Here is a 21,793-nt window from a genome sequence, read left to right as displayed (position 1 = left end):
ATGTGGCATGAGCATTTTGCAAAATGCTCGGTAGAGAGAGGACATGCACCCTCATTGGCCACAATATTAAGTACACCTGCAGAATTTCTTTTTACAAAGATGCTTTGAACCTATTATTTAAGTGTATTTTTAATTTCCTGTTATTGCGTCAACTCAAATTCATTTTTCAGGACATAGTATTGTAAAACAATCAAATGTTGTACCTCTATTTCATATCCCTCTTGTAAGAGTTTAGGCAGTGATGTGCAAATCTGGTTCAATGTGGCTGCTGTCCTGCATGTTTTGGATGTTTCCCTTCTCCAGCATATCGGCGTGAGGAGGCCAAAAAAGAAGTTATTTAACTAATTTATTCCTCTGCCTCAAAAAAAAAAAAAAAAAATCCACATCGGTCGAACCCTATTGATGATACTATGAGATGGCGTTTTTATCCGTTTGAAAATGATTCCGTCTTCTTCACATCTCCATAGGATTATCCACGAAGACGGCTACTCGGAAGACGAGTGCAAGCAATACCGAGCTGTGGTTTACAGTAACACCATCCAGTCCATCATGGCCATTGTTAAAGCCATGGTCAGCCTCAAGATAGACTACAGCAACCCTGGCAGAGTGGTAAGAGAACACCCACAAAAAACATTTTTACGCCGTTTCTCTGCATATTATGATATACTGCCTTAGTTGGTTGCCCCTCCATCATCTTTCCAATCAGGAAAAAGGGGTTGTATCTGTAATGATCTCAGTTCCGAGATGCTATCGTTCATACACAAAGGCCACTTGGACTCCATTGCTAACTCAGCTGCTAACCATACAACAGCAGCACTAAAGCACCCTTAAATGAATTAATGTACAGACTCCAAGCAGTACTAACAGCGAGCTTCGGTTGTGTGGCGACTGTCTTTAACTCACAACCAGTCGAGTAAAAAAAAAAAAAAAAAAAGGGCCATTTGACGTCTTAAGCCGTCAATGGTAGTAAATGAGTTAATATTATTCCAAAAATCTATTTTTACTGGGTGTTGAGCAACTTCACATTTTACGTAGTCGACGCTTCCGTGTCGATCCACAAATCCACGGTGATTAATCAATTGTGTCATGGATTTATATATATATTTTTTTTTACGTCAATTGGCTGTAAATGCAACTTGTTTGCCTTCAGCGTTGGTATAATGCAAATCCAAGCTCACTCTCCAATCATATTCAATTTATCAAAGTCTAACATTAATTGCCGTAACGCAACAGCAGGGTCGCTACGGCTGACAGGAACCGTTCATTGTAACAATAAAAAGATTGTTGATCGACCAACCGCTTGCCATTTTTTCATTATCAAATCCAGCGTTATGGTTTATTGTCATCCTTTTCTCTGTTCAACGGGGCCATTTGCTTAATTTGCGTCTAAGGCTGCCAGGATTAATCGATTAGTCAAGATGGCACTATGAGAGTATTCAACATGTGAATATATATATTAGGAAGAATTGCAATTCATTCCATCTGCTTCAGTGAACCTTTGTTTTTTTTGGTCTTGTGTTCAAAAGTGCCGGCTGGCAATTTGTTTAGCAGAGCATCGTGTATTTAATTGCCCAGGTGCTTTCTCAGCATCCATAATGATGACATTCTAATGAATTCCTCAGGCATTGGGTGGCCTAGAAGATTCCATTTTTTAACGACTGTCATTTATCATTTCACTGAGGTCAGTTTCTTTTAGGTCCAGTGTTATATGAAACACAAGCATTTAGCGTACCAGAGGAAAATGGATTATTGTGGTGGTCGTGGTATACGACTGCAGTGATTCAAACTTCTATTTTCATCACCATATTTGGTTATGACAACAAGTCTCCGTGAAGCAGTGCAATACTGCACGTCTTCCTCATGTTGTGACCAGTGTGTTCAAAAAAAAAAAAAAAATCCATGCAATATGCTCCTTCTTCTATTCAAGGACCTTCCTTTGAGACTGTTTGAAAGCCCGGCTCCCGCTTTGAACGTTACAGGGGCTTTTCGCCGCAAAATATCACATCAATTTGTATTATCTTAATGATTTTATGTTTGTGAGACTTTGGACTTGGGCTTCAAACGGACAGCTTAATTAGCCGTAATTATCACTCGCTATCTGGACTCTCACAAGTCAAGCTAATTATTAGTGAAATGAAGACGCACAAATGCGCAGAAACACACCGCTATCAACACGGATACAGCGCTTTGCACGTTGCGCAGCGGCCTTTGAAAGTCTCGAGGGTCTCGCTTCAAGTCCTTAAAAGCGCATGCCTTCTGCGGCCATTAAAGCAAAATGGACCTGCTTCACCACTTGAAAACTTGCCGTATCCCGCATGTGGGCATGTGAGAGAAAGCCAAGGTATCCAAAGAGAAAAAAAAAATGAATGAAGTGACTGCAGCTATGCACTTGATTTCAGAATTGCAGTTGCCAGCTGGCTGAATCGGTGAAACTGTGTTCTATTGGACGCCCACTTCAGTGAGGCAGAAAAATGTCTGCCTCGCCTTCAGCTTTTTATTCATCTGGACACCTAAATATGAAGCACACGAATATTTAATACAATAAATTAGCCTGACTTGAGAAAATTAAAGGGCATGTTAAAAATGTCTAAAAACATAATGAAGAAGTTAATCACAAGCCTCCTCAACCCAATTCGTTAGGGATCGAGGTGAAGTGAGGCTGAGTGCTGCCTCGCCTCCGGCCTTGCTGATGAATATGAACAGAAAATTCATCAATCGTGACAATGAAATGTATTTTCAAAAAGAAAATCTATATAAACGCAAACCATGGAAGTAAAATTTAAAATAATTTTCATTGATTATTTTCTTTTTTTTATGATTCGGGTGAGGCTCTTGCCTCCCGTGACTGCACGTCACCGACTCTCGGAATGATTGCTTTACTACATCATGGCAGCTGTTGTGAAAAGAGGACTGTTCATATCCTGCCAAGACATGATTGAAGGACAAATTTATCACCTCTGGTGTGCTTGGATTTGAGCTACTGGCAGTAATTTATCATTAGTTCCTCTTGTTTTTAACCTGCCGTTTTATTCCTGCCTAAGCCGCCAACTAGAAAGTCTCAAGCTCATGTGCGACCCATAAGAACAAGCGCTACGTCACATGGATGGATGCGTTCCATCCTAAATTTCCTGAATATCAGCCCCATTTAAATATGAAAAATATCATAGTTAGATCCGTTTTAAAGAAATATGGCCCAACATCTTCTCTTATGCTTTGTAAAGTGGAAAAGCATTAGCATGATTTTCATAACCCGTTTCAACAACCCATATTGGATAAGAACAAATGCGCTTGTTTGTGTGCAAATGGCAAATTGCAAAAATTGTTATTGTTTCTTGTCAACTGAAATATCCTTTTATATCGCTTGCAGTTTCAGCCAAGTGGGTAGAAAAATAGAAAAATACTCTGATTATTTTGTTTCTCGACAATCGCAGTAACGCCTAATAAATCAATTAAACAGCGCCAGTCATGCTCCATGTATTGTTTCCATGGCAACGCGAGGCTAAGGACTCTGCTGTCCCATACAAGAGAAACAGATTATGAGACGATTGTAATAATTTAACGGGCTCAATTCAATCATAACACCCTACAGTGAAGAAAAACGGATGGATGGCTGGATGAAATTCATTCATGACTAAAACTCGTTTACTGTACAAGTTTAAAGTCAATTTTGTCATTAGAATACAGAGTGGGTGGAGGTAATTGAATTTGTTTAGGGTTTTTTTTCACGGGATGTTCATTTGATTAATTATTTCTGATTAGTTATCTGGACAAATCTGATCCTTGTTTTTTTTTTTTCTAATTTCATGACAGTGCATATATCTCTCTGTGATTCCCGATTGCTCCGCTTATTTGGTTGGGCTACAACAAATAATTTATCTTTTTGGCATGTCCCGATAGATTGTCGGGACGGACGATTCATTTGCGAGTCCACCTGTTGCCATTTATACAACAGAATAAGTCATGACTCCCTCTATTGAATATTTAACTTTGTGTTCAATTGGAAATCAAACTTAGTCGGTTAATCTGTGAGATAAGAGAATTATTATTTTAGAAAACGGCAGCTGTGCATCAATCGATCGTCCGTGCTCGGGATCGGTGCCGATTTCCTTAATTTTGTGGATTGGTGATCGACAGATCCCGTAAAATCAACTCGATCTCGTCCACCGATCTCATCACCCTCCCCGTAGGGCTGAAAAAGTCAGATGATTGGAACTTTGAAGGTGGATGCTGTTAGTTATGAAAAAAAATGGGATTGGCAAAGATTGGGACCAGCAGATAAGCCTTTTTAAAGATCAGGATCCGTGATTGGCCACAAAATTGTGATCGGCGCACCCCTAGTCTACAGAAGCTTTTTGTAATGTTTTTATTTACTGCAGTCCTGTGAGGTATTTTGCATGGAAAATGGCTCAGTCGAAAAAATGCATTAAAGGATTTTTGACTTTTTTTCCATGGCAAACTGCAAAGAGTTCAGAAAGTCACCGGAAAGTGTTGTTAGGAGCAATAACATTCCGCTTTTGCGTGAAATGTCCCACGCTATATACCGCATGACCTTAACAGCTTAACTTGATTCGATGAACATTTGGATGGCCACGTTCAGCTCTTTAAAGTCGCTGTTCACTAAAAAGGAGCTAAACAGCAAAATTTGAAACAGGTGCTTGATTCATGGAAATTTCCAAGGACGTCCACTTGTCTGCCTTTCTGTGACTCTTCCAGTCTCTTTAACACTTTCAGCTCATTGACCACCTGATATGACGAAATCCTGTTTGTCGTCTTGGTCACATGATGTCAAAAAATGACGAGAATGAGATGACGCACATTTTAATTGAACCAGGAAATGGATTGTTGCGTTCATGATTCAAAACACCTGTTGTGAATTTTGCCATTAAAGAACAGCAACACAGCCTGGAGTGGATTCTTCAAATTTATTCCAATAAGCAGTTACTATTCGCATGCAGAATTTTCTGTTTGTGTGCCCGCCACAGGACGACGCCCAGCAGCTCTTCGCTCTGTCCGCCGCCGCCGAGGAGCAGGGCGTCTTACCCGACGACCTGGCCAACGTGATCCTGCGACTGTGGGCCGACGGCGGCATACAGAGCTGCTTCGCCCGCTCGCGGGAATACCAGCTCAATGACTCGGCAGCCTAGTAAGTGGGAATCTGTATGCTCGGTGGGCACGTTTCCGTTGGGCGAAATAATACAGTTCCTCCCACTTTCACATGCAGTCCGCTCCGACGCACAACGGACTCGATTCCACCACTATAAATGTAAATGTGACTTATTGAGAAGATGTCATTTTAAATGTGCTCTTTTTCCTCATCTCTCGCTGTATTAGAAGAGGAAGGGTGTTGATGTTTGTTTGTCGCGTGGTGCTTATTGATTGAATGTTTTGCGTCACACGCGGCAGCTTCCATTTCTTCCGATTTTGTGAAGTATCTAAAGGCGCCTCTTTCATATGCTCTGTCTGCACTTTCAAACCTGCTTTGACCTCCCCAGAGAGCCTTAGCGACTGGAAAGATATCATCTGTTACCTGATTATTTAGCCTTCCCTGCGGTTTGATTCTTTAATATTGCAAGCAGATGAGTGCAATCATCTTGCCGGATGGCTGGAAAAAAAACAAAGTAGTAAACTATGACAACAGGCCTCGTGATGATGAATCCCTGAATACTTTCCTTCATTCATGAAAGTGCACATGTTTTGCTAGAGTTGCTTGGATGGGACGACGGTGTCTTTGTTCAGGCAACCTTAAGAAAAGTCTCCCCGAGTTCAAACCAAGTTGATCATAGTGGTGGTGCTCAATTTTGAAATTCAGTTCAAATAAATTTTTTTGTTGACTTGAGCAACAAAATTCAATCAAGGTTGTTCATTTTCCAACACGAGGGCCATTTTTTTCCTCTTAAATATAAAAACACTCGAGTGATATTGTGTAACTTGAATACTCCTTTATAATGCTGTGTTCTGGTGTTTTACTTCTTTGGCATATGCCTTTTTTTTTGTGTTTGTGTGGTCTAATTTGTACTGCAAGTGAAGTTAAAGGAACTTACTTCAAGCTTAATTTCAACATTTCAAAGACAGTTTTCACTAGGCTCAAACGCTTTTAAAGGAATTCTTGTCAGCTGAAGCACATTTAGTGTTGTTCGCATAATTTTTTTTTTTTTTTTTTTGCATTGATATTCAAGCAAAAATCTGAATTATGATGTGGCCGTGAACTCAACTCCCTTCACACCAAGCAGCAATTTGGCATTTAGTGAACAATTAAGCAACAAATGAGGCTTTGAGCTGTTGGCCACTTGTGTCTGTAAAACAACCACGTCACTGTCAATAGCTGCCTGCTTAAGACTAAAACACAATATAAAAGGCCATAGATGGGCTAACGAATAGCATCTCTTCGGCCAACTTATGACACTTGAAAAAAATTCTTTGAATACAAATGGCGCGGCAGCACATGTACACAGAATAGAGAACAATACTCACAGTTGCATATTTATCTTCAGCGACAGGATACACACGCGAGAAGAAGCACAAGGATTAAAAAGGTTTAATTCAGTTTAATATGAAGTGCCATTTCTACACGTTAAAATTGTTTAAAAACATAAATAAATAAAAAATAAAAATGCGTGTTGCCCATCATCCATGCTTGGCTACTTTATGAAGCAAGCGAGACCCAACATGAGGGAGAAGGAGCTGAGCTATGTTGTGAAGTGTTACTGTGTGTGCATGTTGCACAATAAGAAAGTTGACTCTGATATGTAATTATAATCAGAGACTCTTGACTGACCATCATCACATTTATTCTCTCGGTATCCTCATCGAAACCTTGTGCCTCAGGGATATCTCTTTGACAGCGAGAATCATTCAGTTTCATTGAGATTGCTGAAAAAGACAACGTTTAAATTGTTGTGAGTTCTTCCAAAATTTTGTGCTAGTCATATCTTTTTCCTCAAATGAAATGAAATGCATTCACGTATGAGGCCTGCTCATGATACAACTTTCTGAGTGAAACAAAGGCAGACTAGGCTAGACAAGTTCGCAGCTGGCCATGAGGATGTTGCTAATGATGTAACGCCGCTGTAAGTGAGGTGGGCTGTAAACACACAGATGCGCCGTCGCTCGCTCACTGACTGACAGCCTGCTGGAAAATGTTGACGACGAGTAGCGTGTTGGCAAGGTGAGAAACCCTTTAATGACTCTTCATGAGACTCATTCAAAGCCAGAAAAAGACTTCATTCGGAACAAAAAGATATGTTTTTGAATATTTTTTTTGCTCTCTTTTCATGTCACATATTTAAATCAGTAGGGATCTTGTGTAACGTAGTTTGATAGCACTTTCTTCTTTTTTTTTTTTTTTTTTTTGCAAAAGTATCGGTGGCTGGTATCGACATCCTCCACGATCACCCAATACCTTAAAATAAGGCCTGTATCGGCGCGATAGCGATACCCATCCCAAGTTGTTGACTGTGCTTTGGCATGGAACATGAACCTAATGACCTTAACCTGAGCGGGTGTTGTCATAAATTTTGAATTCATTAATTTTGCCTTCTATGTAGGACTGCACCTATCTAACATTTTGACACTTTCAATTACTCCACCTACTAGCCCGTCGATTAATGGAGTGATTAGATCAAAATATATTTTAAGCAACAAAGTCTGGCCGTGAGGTGCAAGTATGATAGTTGTTCCCTTGGGGTCGCCATTCTCAGGTTCCACACCGTATATGTGACTTTGAGTGTGTGTGGCTTGAAATGGTAGGTGAGTGACTTGGGTGTCGGTGAATAAGAGTGAAAAGTTGGCTGTTTTGGGTTCTGGTTAACATGCTAACTGTTAGCTTGTCGGCGCACTGAGTCCTTGCTGTGGCAGCTCTGTAAGATTATGAATGCACTTATTTTGTGCATCGAATAATGTGCCTATATTTGACTATAGTGGGACAGTCTATCTTTTCTGCGGTCTTTCCTCCTGCCATGGAGCCAAGTTATTTCCACGAGGCGAGTTGCATGCGACTGCAGAAACATTAATTAGTCAAAACATGATCACGGCAAAGCATTGGGATAGTGATCTTGCTTTGACTTTCTTTTGTAATGAAATCATTAGATTTTCTTTTTTTTTCTTTTTTTCTTAATCATTAATCATTTCTGTCCTACTTAGCGACTTTGGTCATCTGTATTTAAAATCACTGGAATACTTGCTTTGCCGTAGGGCGGTTCTGCGTAAAGGTTTGATGAAATGCAGTTAAGGATTATCCCAGGCGTACCAGTGATCTGATGTGTGACGTTCATAACATTCGTCATCATGTGTTGGTTATCATTTCAGATCAGTAGGTCGCTTGCTTTGATGTAAGACAAGATGTTTGAAAAAAGATCATTTGAGAATTTCAACGGGGCAAACACTGGGAAACAGACAGACAGATCCACTGCATGGAAGACACCAAGTCACATGACCACCCCCTCTCTTTCGCGCCACTGCAGAAGCTGTAATAGCCATATAGCCATTCTTACATTTTCTATACTGCTTATCCTGTGTGAACAGACCTCAAATGCTGGCTCGGTCCTTGTCTAAACACAAAGCCATTGTTTCGGGCAAATGATTTCAAATGCAATGCTGTGAGTGTAGACAAGCGGGGTCAGCAATATAAACGACATATAACTGAGTCAAAAATCAATGAGGTATGATGTTTAGCTGTATTATGCTTACGGACAAGTCCATTTTACATCCTTTGATTGGAATTTCACCATCCATGTTTAGACACACACACACACACAAACCCACAGAGACTCCCAACTGGAGTAATCATTTATTGCAACAAGAGAGAATTTCCTTCATTAATAGCTGCTGACCTTCCAAAAACAAAACTGTTCTTTTCTGTAACAAAAAAAAAAAATAATAAAAAATGCAGCTTTGGCAGTGTTTTATGGTGTGTTGAGTGCTGACTGAACATTTGCTCCTTGGTTGAGCAGGTGGCATGTCCCCTGAGAAGCACGTCATGCTTTGTTTGACCTCATCCATCATCTCGTTTCCAGCTCTCCTGTTCAAAAAAGAATCTTCAACTGATCTAACAAATATCACCACAAATGTTGGCAATGTAGTCGGCTGATGACTTGGAGTGTGTGTTAAACAAGGAATAAAAAATAAATAAAGCATGGAGCAATATATATATATATATATATATATATATATTTATATATATATATATATTTATATATATATATATATATATATATATTTATATATATATATATATATATATATATTTATATATATATATATATATATATATATATTTATATAGATATATATATATATATATTTATATATATATATATATTTATATATTTATATATATATATATATATAAAATAATAAAAAAAAAAAAATATATATATATAGTTTTTTTTTTTAATTATTAGTTATTTTTTGTTTTGTCGCTAAGTTAATTGCCATTTGTAAAATAAGTGCATCACGTGGAGTTTTCACAAATTTTCAAGATCTCCCTTCTCATTCTCTTTGTAGTTACCTGAACGATCTGGAGAGAATAGCCAAAGCAGATTACATCCCCACCCAGCAGGATGTGCTGCGAACTCGTGTCAAGACCACTGGCATCGTGGAGACTCACTTCACGTTCAAAGAGCTGCACTTCAAGTAAGGCCGCGCCGCTGGTGATCTTCCTGCGGTAAAAACAGACCTCCACTCCCGCCCACTCGCGCTACAAACACATCAAATGGGTGCATATCTGCTCTTAAACAAAGCTATCACCAAGGCCATTAGTCTCATTGAACAGAAAGTGTTCGTTTCGACATTAATAAAACCTTGCAATGTGCAACTCGGCCAAATTAAAACAGCAATTGAAAGCTTAATTATTATGATTACACGGAGAGTAAATACATGAGTTCCTCAACCCCACACTCCATTTGTCTGTCTATAAAAATGTTTTTTTATGCAACACATAAAACATGGCAAGAAGCAGCCAGAGCATTAATTTGGACCGGGATATTAATGGACTGACATTGCTGCTTCTGTACAACGGTCATTCTCAAGGTTTATGATAGTGTGCATTAACTGATCAAAAAATTATTTTTGCTGCATTGTTTTGTACTTGTACGTGGTCGAAAGAATATTTCAAGCCAGTATTAGTAGTTACAGTTATATTAATATTGTTAAATTGTTTTACAGTGTTGAGATTGAATAAAATCAATTAAATTTTAATGAGAGCTAAGTTTTAAATTAAACAGTTGGTTGAAGATGTCACCTTAAGTAAAAGCATTATGAGAGAGTGAAATATTTATTTGATTTGGCCGAAGCACAAAAACGAATATCCCCATAAAATATTACCGATATTGACTAAGCATCCATAAATATTTGAATCTGAACACCAAGTTAGTGCAGATCCACTAACGCCGCATTATAGTCATATGTTCATATTTCTGCTACTCTACCCATAACTAACTTAAACATACCTATTTTTAGACTAACGTCAAAGTAAAACAAATTTCAAATACATTAAATTAATAATGTGCAAAGGGAATCTCTAAAAGTTTTTTCATTTTTTATAGTTCCATTTTTTTGTCATAGGTGAAAAAAAGGAGATTTAACTCCCAATCTTTTTTTAAGAGTTTCTAGATTGTCTTTTATTGCTGCCCGACCAGATGCTTCACTTGCAAAAGCAAGCTCATCAAATGTTAATGCCCATTCAGGGATTGAATTTCACCTGAACTTTCTCTCCTTATGTCTTTTAGTACACACATCAACTTGCTCCTGTGTCACCTTTCCCTTGCAGGATGTTCGACGTGGGAGGCCAGCGATCCGAGAGGAAGAAGTGGATCCACTGTTTCGAAGGCGTCACGGCCATTATTTTCTGCGTAGCGCTCAGCGCGTACGACCTGGTGCTGGCCGAGGATGAGGAGATGGTGAGGATGGCGCAGCGCCCTGCTGTGACATGTTCATCCACATCCATGATGAACATTACTCGCTCGTCGTTACAAGGCTTTTAATATGTCCTATTATGATTGCGCAATCCATTTTGCTGTTCAACTAATTGAGTTTTCTAATCCAAAGTGGCTTGAACCATTTGACCCCAATTACTTGAACAGGTTATGAGTTTAATGCTTCAACATGCCCCAATGCGACGTTCGGCCTTGTGGTTGAAATTTTGAACAATGGCTCCCTCTGGTGGCAAACTGTTAAATTAAGTAATCGCGGGAAACCTTTTATGCCAATAGAGCAGAGAATTTTTTCTTAGCATGATTTCTTAAAACATATTAACAGCTAGCCCCCCCCCCAAAAAAATAGATAACTACACCTGTAGAACTATGGAAAGAAGATTAATTTAATAAAAATTAATATTTCTTCTTCCTAAACATCAAATCATTCACCTAACGTTTCCACCCTGTAACAAGAGGCGCCGGCTAACACTTAGCTCACAAGCTAACAGGCTTCCAGGGCTCATAAATTCCCACATCCAGTGTGTAGGTATCGCTACTTAGCTAATGCTAACTGCCTGCTGCTGTGTAGAAAGGGTCCTAGTATTTATACCTAAATTACTTGCAATTAATTGGCACACACAGCATATTTTGAGATATTAAATCCTGGCTTGATTTTCGTTTTTTACACTGCTGGGTTACTCATTGGCCGACTTCTCCCTTAGAATCGCATGCACGAGAGCATGAAGCTGTTTGACTCCATCTGCAACAACAAGTGGTTCACCGAGACCTCCATCATTCTCTTCCTCAACAAGAAGGACCTCTTTGAGGAGAAGATCACCCGGAGTCCCCTTGCCATCTGCTTCCCAGAGTACACAGGTACAAGCCGGATTTATCACTGGTCTCAGTCTGGAACTCATATCTGAACAAGTGATCCATTAAGTCAACTTTAAAATGGAAAAAAGAAAGCGCATCTTGATTGAGCCAATGAGGAATGGGCTACTTCCATTTTTGCTGTTAATTCAAAGTTTAAAGGGGAAGTCGAGTTAAAAAAAAAAAGTTCTTTCCAATAATATGCGCTCCACTAGTCTAAAGACTGTATTCTGATTAATAAACCATTTCTGGAATATGAATTACCATCCACTTTTAAGCATGTCAGGCTGCGGCGATTTTTGCCTTTCACTGCCACTTGCTGTCGACATAGAATGAGAGTGCCGAAGGGCTCAGCTTATGAACGTCACAAGATCAAACCCAAAAAAGCAGGGGAGCCAGGACGGTCATTACTTGAACCCTCAGGCACCATGATATCTAAAAAATTGTCTTTTTCCTACATGTTACCTTGAAAAATGGTGTCAGCCCGTTCGAGCTCTCAGTGGTCAACAAGAAAAATTGCCCCCCGCCCCCATTTAAAACTCTGGATAAATTTAATTAAAATAAATTAGCGACCAACCAGTTGATAAGAACTGAAAAAAAATAAACATGTGGCTTCAACAGATCAACTAAAAAAATATTCATGTTCTTCTTCCCAGGGGCCAACAAGTTTGATGAAGCAGCCAGTTACATCCAGACCAAGTTTGAGGACCTGAACAAGAAGAAGGACACAAAGGAGATCTACACCCACTTCACGTGTGCCACAGACACCAAGAATGTGCAGTTTGTCTTTGACGCCGTCACTGACGTCATCATCAAGAACAACCTGAAGGACTGCGGGCTTTTCTGAAGGTGACGTGTTCCAGTGCTATATAGTCTGTTCATATGTTTAGGAGGCCTGCTGGTCATTTCACTTACATTTTTTTTTCTTCCATAATGCATCCATTCATTATATTGCTTTAATTTTTTTACATAAATGAGTTAACTTATTTTTTTTCATTTTATTTTTTTTTCATTTTTTTTTTTATTTTTATTTTCAAATTACAGTGATTGTCAAAGTGTGGTGTTGTTTATGGGCTCCCCCTAGTGGTTTTCAAAAGAATTAGTCAAACTAAATAATGTTACAGTGGCTTTAACTTTTTTTTTTTAATTAATCCGGTTAATTTCTTAAGTACAGTTCATTTGTATTTAACTTTTACCAACATTTTTTTCCGACATTGGCGCAGTGTTATTGTTTAATCTAAGTAATATCATGCTGATTTTACAATAATATTAAATATATTTTCTTTGCCTTTTTGATGACCACTTGGGATTAGTTCACTTTTGTATTTTAATGCCGGTCACCGTAATGGTACTAGGATCACAAATTAAAAAGTTTACCGCTGCATTCGGTTCTAATCAAGTTATTGATAGGGGGCAATTTAGGTTCTAAATTTGTCATGTCATTTAAAAAGTCAGATATCACTGCTAACTTTTCCAAACCAGCAACTGAGACCACTGGAATAAATTGTGTAAAAAGGGCTGATTGTCATTTCATGTACATTTAGTGTGTTTGTGTTTTGTGACAGGACGGCACCCTGCATGAGAGACTACAGCAGCCACGTGACGATGACTGCTTTTCATAATGAAAACCGTGACAGACGTAATTCCAACACGAGGGGAAACCTTGAAAGAACTTCAACAATCGATGATTGCCTGCCATCTCGCACTCTGTGTAACGTTGGTCCTGCGTACGAATGCATAAAAGTTGCCACACGCCTCTTCTCTCTTTTACTCCTTATACCCCTCAATGAATGTTTGAACACCCTCATTGGATGAGAATAATTGAGCAGCCACTCATGTGGAAAAAGGAGTTGTCTTTAAATGAATTGTGGGAACGCATGTAAAATGCACAAAGAATATTTCTCATCCATCAAGAAGATCCTGTCGTAATTGTGTGAAGGCATATGTTATTCTGATTCTTTATTATTATTATTATTATTATTATTAAACTTATTCCGCCCGTTTTTTTGACGCTTAACTACTTCCACATAATTCAACCGATTCACTTCATTCCACTTTTAACGTTTATACTTTTTAACGACGTCACGAACCCGGAAGTGACTTCACGAAACCCGAAGTGACGTATTTTGACCGGAAGTGACGTCACGAACCCGGAAATCATTCCACAAAAAAAATTCCAGCCTTTCCGCCTTCACATGCAATTTCTCCAGGAATTGCATTTTCTAGTTATGATTAAAGTTACCATTTTTCTTCACTGACGACTTTTTTAAGATTTTGTTTTTGCCCTTGAGGTTTATTCAAATACAGTATTTTATATCACATCAGCTCATGTTAACAGCTAATGGTCAAAACACGTGCAGAATGTGAGTGGCTATGTAGGGGGGGGGGGGTGTCATTTTTGTACGCCATTTACAATCAATAATGATCACAGTATTCTCCCGCATGACTTCCATTAATTAGACTGTACCCACTCACACCATCAATTTGACACCTGTTACGTACCACTTGTTTAAATACACTAAACACAATCTGTGAGGTTTTAAATGATGTCTGTTGCTGGCCTACAGTAGATTGTTGTGCACTCTTTGTTTCACTCGAGTCTATAGTTTTGACTTTATGTTTGTGACTTGATATGTTTACACGTGTATCTTCATGTTTCTTATTCACAGCGTCAATTAGGGCTATTTCTACTCTGTAGCTTACGATGCATCCGAGCACTGAGTCTGATGGATGATGCAGTACTTGTTTGTTGATATTAAAGTACAAATCAAGCCACTTGTTTAATGTAAATAATAAAAGTTTGGTCCTGTGAGTTGTTATTCTACTGTCTTCATACAAAAATGTCAGATTTTGGGCAACACTATACAAATGTTATAATACAGTTGGACATCACATTTTATATGATTTTCAATTGTAAAAAGAAAAACAAATAATTTCTCTAACTCTAGTTCTCCAAAAAAAAATATTAAGTTTGAAAGAAGAAAAAGTCAACATTAAATATTGAGAATATGTAAATGCGCATTCATTTCTCTGTTCGCCAAACCACCGTTTTTACACCAAACAAGAATTTATTCGTTTGAGAGTACTGCATGCAAATGTTTTGACCTGTGTGATGATGCCTAATTATTTTCTTGACACGAATGAGTTCATTTGCATCAGTCCCGAGCCTGGCACACAAAGTGCGACCATTCCTCACATGTAAATGAAATGAGGTGGTTAAATGGCTTGTATGCGATTCTAAACAGAATGCTGAATAATTTTCATTGACACGTCACGAGAAAAGGTGTGCACGGTGTTTGTATTCAAGCACAATCAAGAAGCTGATAATACTTTAGGATAAGATAAGTGATGTCTTGATTCAGCCACCAGGTGGCGCCTTCTGCTGCGGGTGCGCTCCACTCTCCGTACAGCACTGTGGCATCGGCAAAATGCTACATAATAGCCACTTTTGATTTTTAAGACGGACAGTTAGGGTTAGACCTTTCAATGCTTGGGAATAAATAATAAATTAAAAATAACAAGTAAAAATAAAGAGTTAAATACTTTTAATTTTTTCAAAAGTATTTATAATCAATCATATTTAATGAACCAATTGTATTATAACGTACATATAAACGTGTTAAATGTATTTTGAGACCAGCAATACAGTATATTTATATTATTATATTTAATAAATTAACCAAATATAATGATATCAAAGAATAAACCAGCATTATTAAGATCAGATCTCACACATACTGACATTCAAGGAGAGTTTGAAATGATTTGATTACTTTACTTATACTTAATTCGCATTGGAAATATTATTAACAATCCAGATTTTAATTGTAATAATTAATATTTCTTACATTCATCATCGTCACTTGTGACTGCTGCAAATTACAGTACTTACCAATTGCTGGAGGCGGGGCTTATTCGGAAGCGTCTTGCTATTGGTCGAGAGTTTGCCTGCATTGCGCTCATTGGTTGAGGCAACGCGCTTCGGCTTCTACAAAGTGTGCTGTCACTCCTCATGTTGAGCACAAGAATGAGGACTCAGCACCCTCAGCATCATCAGAAGTAAACGATACATGAGGAGTTGTTTATTTTTTTCATTTTTTTGTGCTGGGAACCAAATGCCAAGGTTAGTTATATTAATTTGATAAATGAAAGCAGATTCAATATTACAGAAAATCTAATGCAGTGTACTAAATTGCGTCAATTGTATTTTGTTTTGCAGAATACTCAAGACATTTTAACTTCACTGCAGACACATACAAGCGATGGTAAGTTTATTTTCTTCTCTTTTTCTTGCATGCAGTGACGGTGTCTTGACTTTTCTGAAACATCTTAACAAAACATTGTGTCACCCCCTCATCGGTGGGCACTGCGCATTAATCCCCCCCTTAAAATCACCAGCCCGAGGGAAAACTGAACAGTTCTGGCTGAGAGTCCACATGTGGACAAATCAATTGTGTGTTGTGTAAAGGCAGCCGAGGAGAACCTTTTGACATGGTGGCACACTGTGGCAAATGGCAATGCTGCCCCACCGAGGATAAATCAGAGTAGGAGGAGGAGGAGGAGGAGGAGGATGGGTCCCAAATGGTTCCGAACTCACAGCTGTGATAACATCATGTTATTTGGATTCTCCAAAGGAGAAACACTGAAAGACTAGACAAGTTTAAGAAACTTTTTTCTTCTATTAGTCACAATACAAATGAAAATCCTCACTGAGGCAAAAGTACAAGAAAGCAATACAGAACATTTACAAAGAGAGTCATGTTCACTTTTATTGACACTGTCAGCGAGGTATCGATTTACTTTGTGGTGGTTAAAGTGTATGACGGTCCGACATCCTAGTACAGGCTGTTTGTAATTAGTCTGGACCGGTGCCGAGTGATGATCCTCCTCCACTCCCAATTAAATTATAGGAAGGGCACTAGTGAAAAACCCAAATTACAATTAAAATATTTTCACTTTCCTTTCTTTCCAGTATGTATTTGTTTGAAATTTAAAAATTGGTGTTCCATCTTTTTCATATTTTCATTTTTGGTTATGTTGTTGATATTCTTTTTTTTAATATAAATTGATATGGTGATTGTGAAAGTTTCTTTCTTGCTGGCTTGATGTTACGCCTTATTTTGCGTTAGATTTTTTTTACACCGGCCTTTTAGTTGGGACTCAGCCCGCTATCGAATCCACAAGGCGCTGTCTACACAGAACAACACAAGTGATTTTTGTGGGGGTTTTTTTTGTTTGTTTTTTATAGTCAATTCATAGGCTCTAGTTCATATATGGGGGATTATTTTTATTTATTAAATATTCAGCTTTAATCAATCCAATGGTCTTGTGTTGAATCATTTATATTTTGTGCACGTAGCGCCATCATTTCCAATTCTGTTAATGACATGATTCACGCGAGATGTTGAATCATTTCGATCAGTTTGACTGACTTTGAACACCTCATCGTGATTCATAGCTTAAATCCACAATTTTGCATTCACTCACTAACATCCTGTGTCAAAGGATATTTACTACTCAGCTGCGCTTCGCCCCCTTCTAAAGTTCCTCCCCTGCCAGAGGATGCAGGGCGATTTCTCCCCATCTGAAATGTGCATCCTGCTCTCTGACTTTTTTTGCGGATCACACCGCATGACGTGTCGATGGCCGCCCGGAGGTTTGTCAGGAATGTTTTTGCACGCTCGCGGAGGCCGGTGATCTCAGCTGCTAAAAATCCCACCGACTCAGTAACAACACAAGGAAATGTTCAGGTCTCGCCTCGCGTTGGGATGTGCTTGGAAGACGGCCTCGTTGTTTTTGTCCGCTCCTTCATCTGATTGTGTGTGTCTCTGTTTGGTTCTCCAGCTGTGTGTAGGAGATTCCAGCGACTGCTTCCAGAACCGCGCTCAGCACATGATGCGTCCTCCGCAGGACTCAAAGCAGCGGGGCAGACCGAGGCCGCTCAGCGAGCCGTGCGATCGCTCTTTCGCTGTGACCCGCCTCTACAAGCAGAGGGCCCAACAGGAGCGACTCTCCAACCAGCGCGTGTCCCAAGCCAGCGAGGCCAGCACTTATGACTCGGCCTGCTGTCTGGCCAACCCGCTGGAGGAAGAAGAAGAAGAAGGAGAACCCAACGGGCGCTTGGCTCCAGTCTCCCGCAACAGTGACAAGAGTTTGGACTTTGACTCAGGCTACTCAGAGGCCTCCTGGCACGATGAAGGTGTTGTTCTGAGAAGGACGAGAAACGTGCGAGTTTCTTCTTCGGCTTGCCTCAGAACAAACACGGGATCTTCGGGTCGGACCCGACCCAAATCCACCTCGGACGCTTGCTTAGAGCGCTGGACCTCCTTTGAGGCCAGCGACCCGGAGGACTGGACTACAGCCTTGCTAAGCAGGAGCAGGAACAGACAGCCTTTGGTTCTTGGGGACAACAGCTTTGCGGATCTAATTAAGAACTGGATGGACCTACCAGAGTGTCCAGAACCAGCAGAACACAAGCCAAGTGCTGGGCGACGTCTCGCCAAGGACATTCTTATCAACATGAAGCGCCGACTGGCCGGGATGTCAAAAAGTGTGGAGATGAGGCAGAAACCGTCAGAATCGGCTCGAGTGAGGAGGACCGCCGAGGCAACTAAACGACTGTCCTGCCCTGTGGGACTCCAGTCGCTCAAACCTTTCTTCCACCAGTCACACACGGGCCTGCATGCACTCGACTCGGACTTTTACCACTTTACCGCGCTCATGAAGACGGGCAGCCGACAGCCCATAATATGCAACGACATCATCGGCTACATCTGACTCTATAAAACGGATTTTTGTCCAGAGTATCAACCAAAACAAAACTTCCTCATATTTAATTGCACTCAGTTTGTAAAAATCTGTAAACTGTTTCCCAATTCTTTCCGTTCAACAACAACCTTTACTCGAGACAAGCAATAAAACTTCCCAGTCTCCGCATCACTGGCAAATATGTTTTGTATATGAAACTGATTAAGACGAATGTTGAGTAGGGTGAAGATGGTGGTAAACATTTCGGACTGAGCAGAGCTGGGTTCCAATCTCTGCGTGAAGTCGTTCAGATGTTCTTCACTCTTCTTTCACTCCCCTCACATGAGTTGAGTTTGCACTCAGTGATGGTGTGCATGTGACTGCACCTGAAAATCTATTTTTTTTCCTGGTGTAATAGATTTGCTTCATGATGCCATTCTCGTGCTGTTCGTATCACCTTCCTATTTGCATCGCATCTGAGGATTACCAGAGGATGTGATTTATGAACAAACATTCTAATCATCAATTTATGTCTGCAGTAAAACTGTCAAAGTGAAACACAATACATTCCATGACGCCGGTCCACTTTCAGTTTGTTCCAATTCCAAAACAAACTTCCCACAAACAATAGTCAGACCACAAATTATTCCCAAATTGCTCATTAACACCTGCCCAATCAAAGACACCCAAAGAGGAGAAAAGCTTCCAACATAAAAACACAAATCAGATTTGGATGTGATGACAGCGAAATATTTAGCAACGCCCGACAAAACTGGACACGACAGTAGTCTTACTTATTTTTATTTTTATTTTTATTTTTATTTTTATTTTTATTTTTATTTTTATTTTTATTTTTATTTTTATTTTTATTTTTTATTTTTTATTTTTTATTTTTACTTTTATTTTTATTTTTATTTTTTATTTTTATTTTTATTTTTATTTTTATTTTTATTTTTATTTTTATTTTTATTATTTCTCTCTTTTTCTACTTCTTAGTTTTCGGCGCTACGAAAAACAAAGAGTGTTTTGACGCTCGTAGAATCTCAGGTAAGCTGGCGTCTCGTGCAGCATGTGGATGTGAATGAACTCAACATGCAACATTAAAAACAAACACATTGAAACTGTGTATGGACGGAAAAAGAAATCATGCATAAAATAAAATAGCACCACACTGGGCAATAAAAATTGGTTAGGTGAGGTGGCGATGAAGTTTGAAGGTGACAATACCTACTGCTATAGGGTATTAAAGGACTCAGCCAATACCAGAACCCTGCGACATGGACTGAGACCAGGAAGGCTAATGTGGGCTGTTAAATTGCGTAACGCAACGATTGCAAGATTCTCCAGCAAACCGGAGCCATGCGAGGACACACATCGTCCAACTTCTTCATCTAAGTTGCTCACATGCTCAAATGAGGGAAGGGGGGGGGGGCGGTTGCGTCAAACAGCTGTGTCCAGATGGCAGAGTCCGCCCACCAGTCAAAGCTGCGCAGTGTACAGTATCTTGCGGGCCAGCTGCCGGCTCGGCCGTCACTCCTTCAACAGCATCCCCAGCCTGTCCTCAATTAGAGCTTGAAAGCGCTCCAGCAGAAGTGGATCATCTAATCCATAGGCAGAGGCCAGCATCTACTTCTTAACCTTCGTAGGAGTCACGCCACACAAATGCAAATGTTGCCATCCAGAGCTTTAAGAGTTTATTTCAGGTCAATGGGTTCAAATTCGGATGCAACACAAACAAACAATTTTCCGCCAATTGTGTACTGTGGTTTCTTGATGCCATTCATTTCTTTCAATAGAAATTCAAAGTCAAAATGTATGAATGCACGTTTATTTATGCTCATTGACTCATGTGAGTAAATAGGGACAGCAAAATTGAATATTTTATTGGAAAATAATATACGTCAAAACATTATGTGCACAAAATACAGAAAATATAATAACAGCCCTTTACAAATAAATATCTGCGTTCAAATCATGAAATAAATCTAAACTGAAAACTTCCAAAGGAATTTACTATGGAATTGTACCCCAAAAAAATATTCCCACAAAATAATGCAACATTAGACTATATTTTGTGTTTCTTAGATGAATTTTTACATGCCTATTATTGTTCGGGTATATTTTTTAACTTGTCCAAAAAATGCTTTGATGACTTGAAAAGCACAAAATCCTGCTAAACTGAGCAGATCTCATGGTATTTATTATTTAAAAACAAATAATAGATTTAAAAAAATAATAATAATTATTTCAAAACAAATAATAATTATTTAAAAAATAATAATAATAAATCCCTGTAAAATCAAAATAAAACTGGTGAATTTGACCCAGAGCATCTTATGGCACTATTTTAGCAATGCCTCAAAACATTTCAGCAGTTATCCCCAAACATGTGTGATTATCTAGAAACTAATCTCCGAGTTCACTTTACCGTGTGTTTCATGCCATCTGCGTATATACAGTTCCAGTGTCCCTCCCTGCCCCCCAAAGTCAGGAAGTGAGGGGCGAGCCATGCACAGGATGTGACTGGCTGGCGGCGGGGGCATTTGTGGTGTGGGCCTGCTGTGCACATGGTCAGCCCTCCAAGCACAACAGCAGCTCCCCAGAGACGTTCGGCTTGACGGCACACAACCCTAACATGCTGCTGTGTAAGCACAAAACACAAAGATTCCCCTTTGATAATGCAACGCTGAACATTATTTGAACTTTTGTTGTGAAATCAAAGCATCTCACAATGTCCATATTTTGTAATAATAAAAAATGTAATTGATTCCTTTCAAGCAGCCCGAGGCTTCCATGACCTGCAAAAGTTCCCCACTAATCTCCATCTTTAGCTGGTCTAAAACAAACACTGAGAAACCTGAGCAGGAGCATTCTCAATCATCACGACCCACTGATGCTTGTTAAAGTGTGTGCGTGTGTGTCAACAGGCTTGGAGGAGGAAACACCTCATCCTACGTTTAGATTTGACCAAAACAAAGTTGTTTACTGTTTATGCCTGCAGCGGCGCCCTTGTTAAAAAAAAAAGAGAAAAAAAAAATACCAGCCCCCCTACCTTCTCCTCCATCTCTTCATCATCAGCTCCTTAGACAAGACATTCCAACTATGTTTTCCCACCTCATAAACCAATAATTCTCTAGCAATCGGAATGCAAACACCAGGAAGGCGGCGGAGGGCAGCAGTGAATGGAGGCACGCCATTTGGAAGAGTCCGAACAGAACAAATGGTCTGGCGGTGGCCTTTGACCTCAAACGGCGGCGACTTCTGCA

The 21,793-nt window shown here is 39.5% G+C and overlaps 2 protein-coding genes across 2 annotated transcripts in view; both read left to right on the top strand.

Annotated features, from left to right (window-relative positions):
* LOC148327320 (guanine nucleotide-binding protein G(i) subunit alpha-2) overlaps positions 1 to 14,592 on the top strand; it is a 37,820-nt gene extending 23,228 nt beyond the window's left edge. The window contains exons 4-10 of the mRNA XM_088308221.1: positions 468 to 609; positions 4,983 to 5,143; positions 9,502 to 9,630; positions 10,766 to 10,895; positions 11,633 to 11,786; positions 12,437 to 12,629; positions 13,346 to 14,592. Of these exons, the coding sequence (XP_088164347.1) occupies positions 468 to 609; positions 4,983 to 5,143; positions 9,502 to 9,630; positions 10,766 to 10,895; positions 11,633 to 11,786; positions 12,437 to 12,627 (907 nt within the window). The 3' untranslated portion in view covers positions 12,628 to 12,629; positions 13,346 to 14,592. The remainder of the gene's footprint in view (positions 1 to 467; positions 610 to 4,982; positions 5,144 to 9,501; positions 9,631 to 10,765; positions 10,896 to 11,632; positions 11,787 to 12,436; positions 12,630 to 13,345) is intronic.
* A 1,209-nt stretch (positions 14,593 to 15,801) lies between these two features.
* On the top strand, positions 15,802 to 18,716 carry LOC148327319 (PAK4-inhibitor inka2-like). The gene is made up of 3 exons (XM_088309366.1): positions 15,802 to 15,903; positions 16,000 to 16,045; positions 17,625 to 18,716. The coding sequence occupies exons 2-3, from the start codon at positions 16,043 to 16,045 to the stop codon at positions 18,555 to 18,557; spliced, it is 936 nt and encodes a 311-aa protein (XP_088165492.1). The 5' UTR covers positions 15,802 to 15,903; positions 16,000 to 16,042; the 3' UTR covers positions 18,558 to 18,716.
* Positions 18,717 to 21,793: the final 3,077 nt, after the last annotated feature.

Source organism: Idiotropiscis lumnitzeri, chromosome 11 (genome assembly GCF_059441095.1).
Source record: "Idiotropiscis lumnitzeri isolate Australia: NSW breed Sydney's pygmy pipehorse chromosome 11, RoL_Ilum_1.0, whole genome shotgun sequence".
NCBI classification, from domain to species: Eukaryota; Metazoa; Chordata; class Actinopteri; order Syngnathiformes; family Syngnathidae; genus Idiotropiscis; species Idiotropiscis lumnitzeri.
This window is presented reverse-complemented; position numbering and strand designations above follow the sequence as displayed.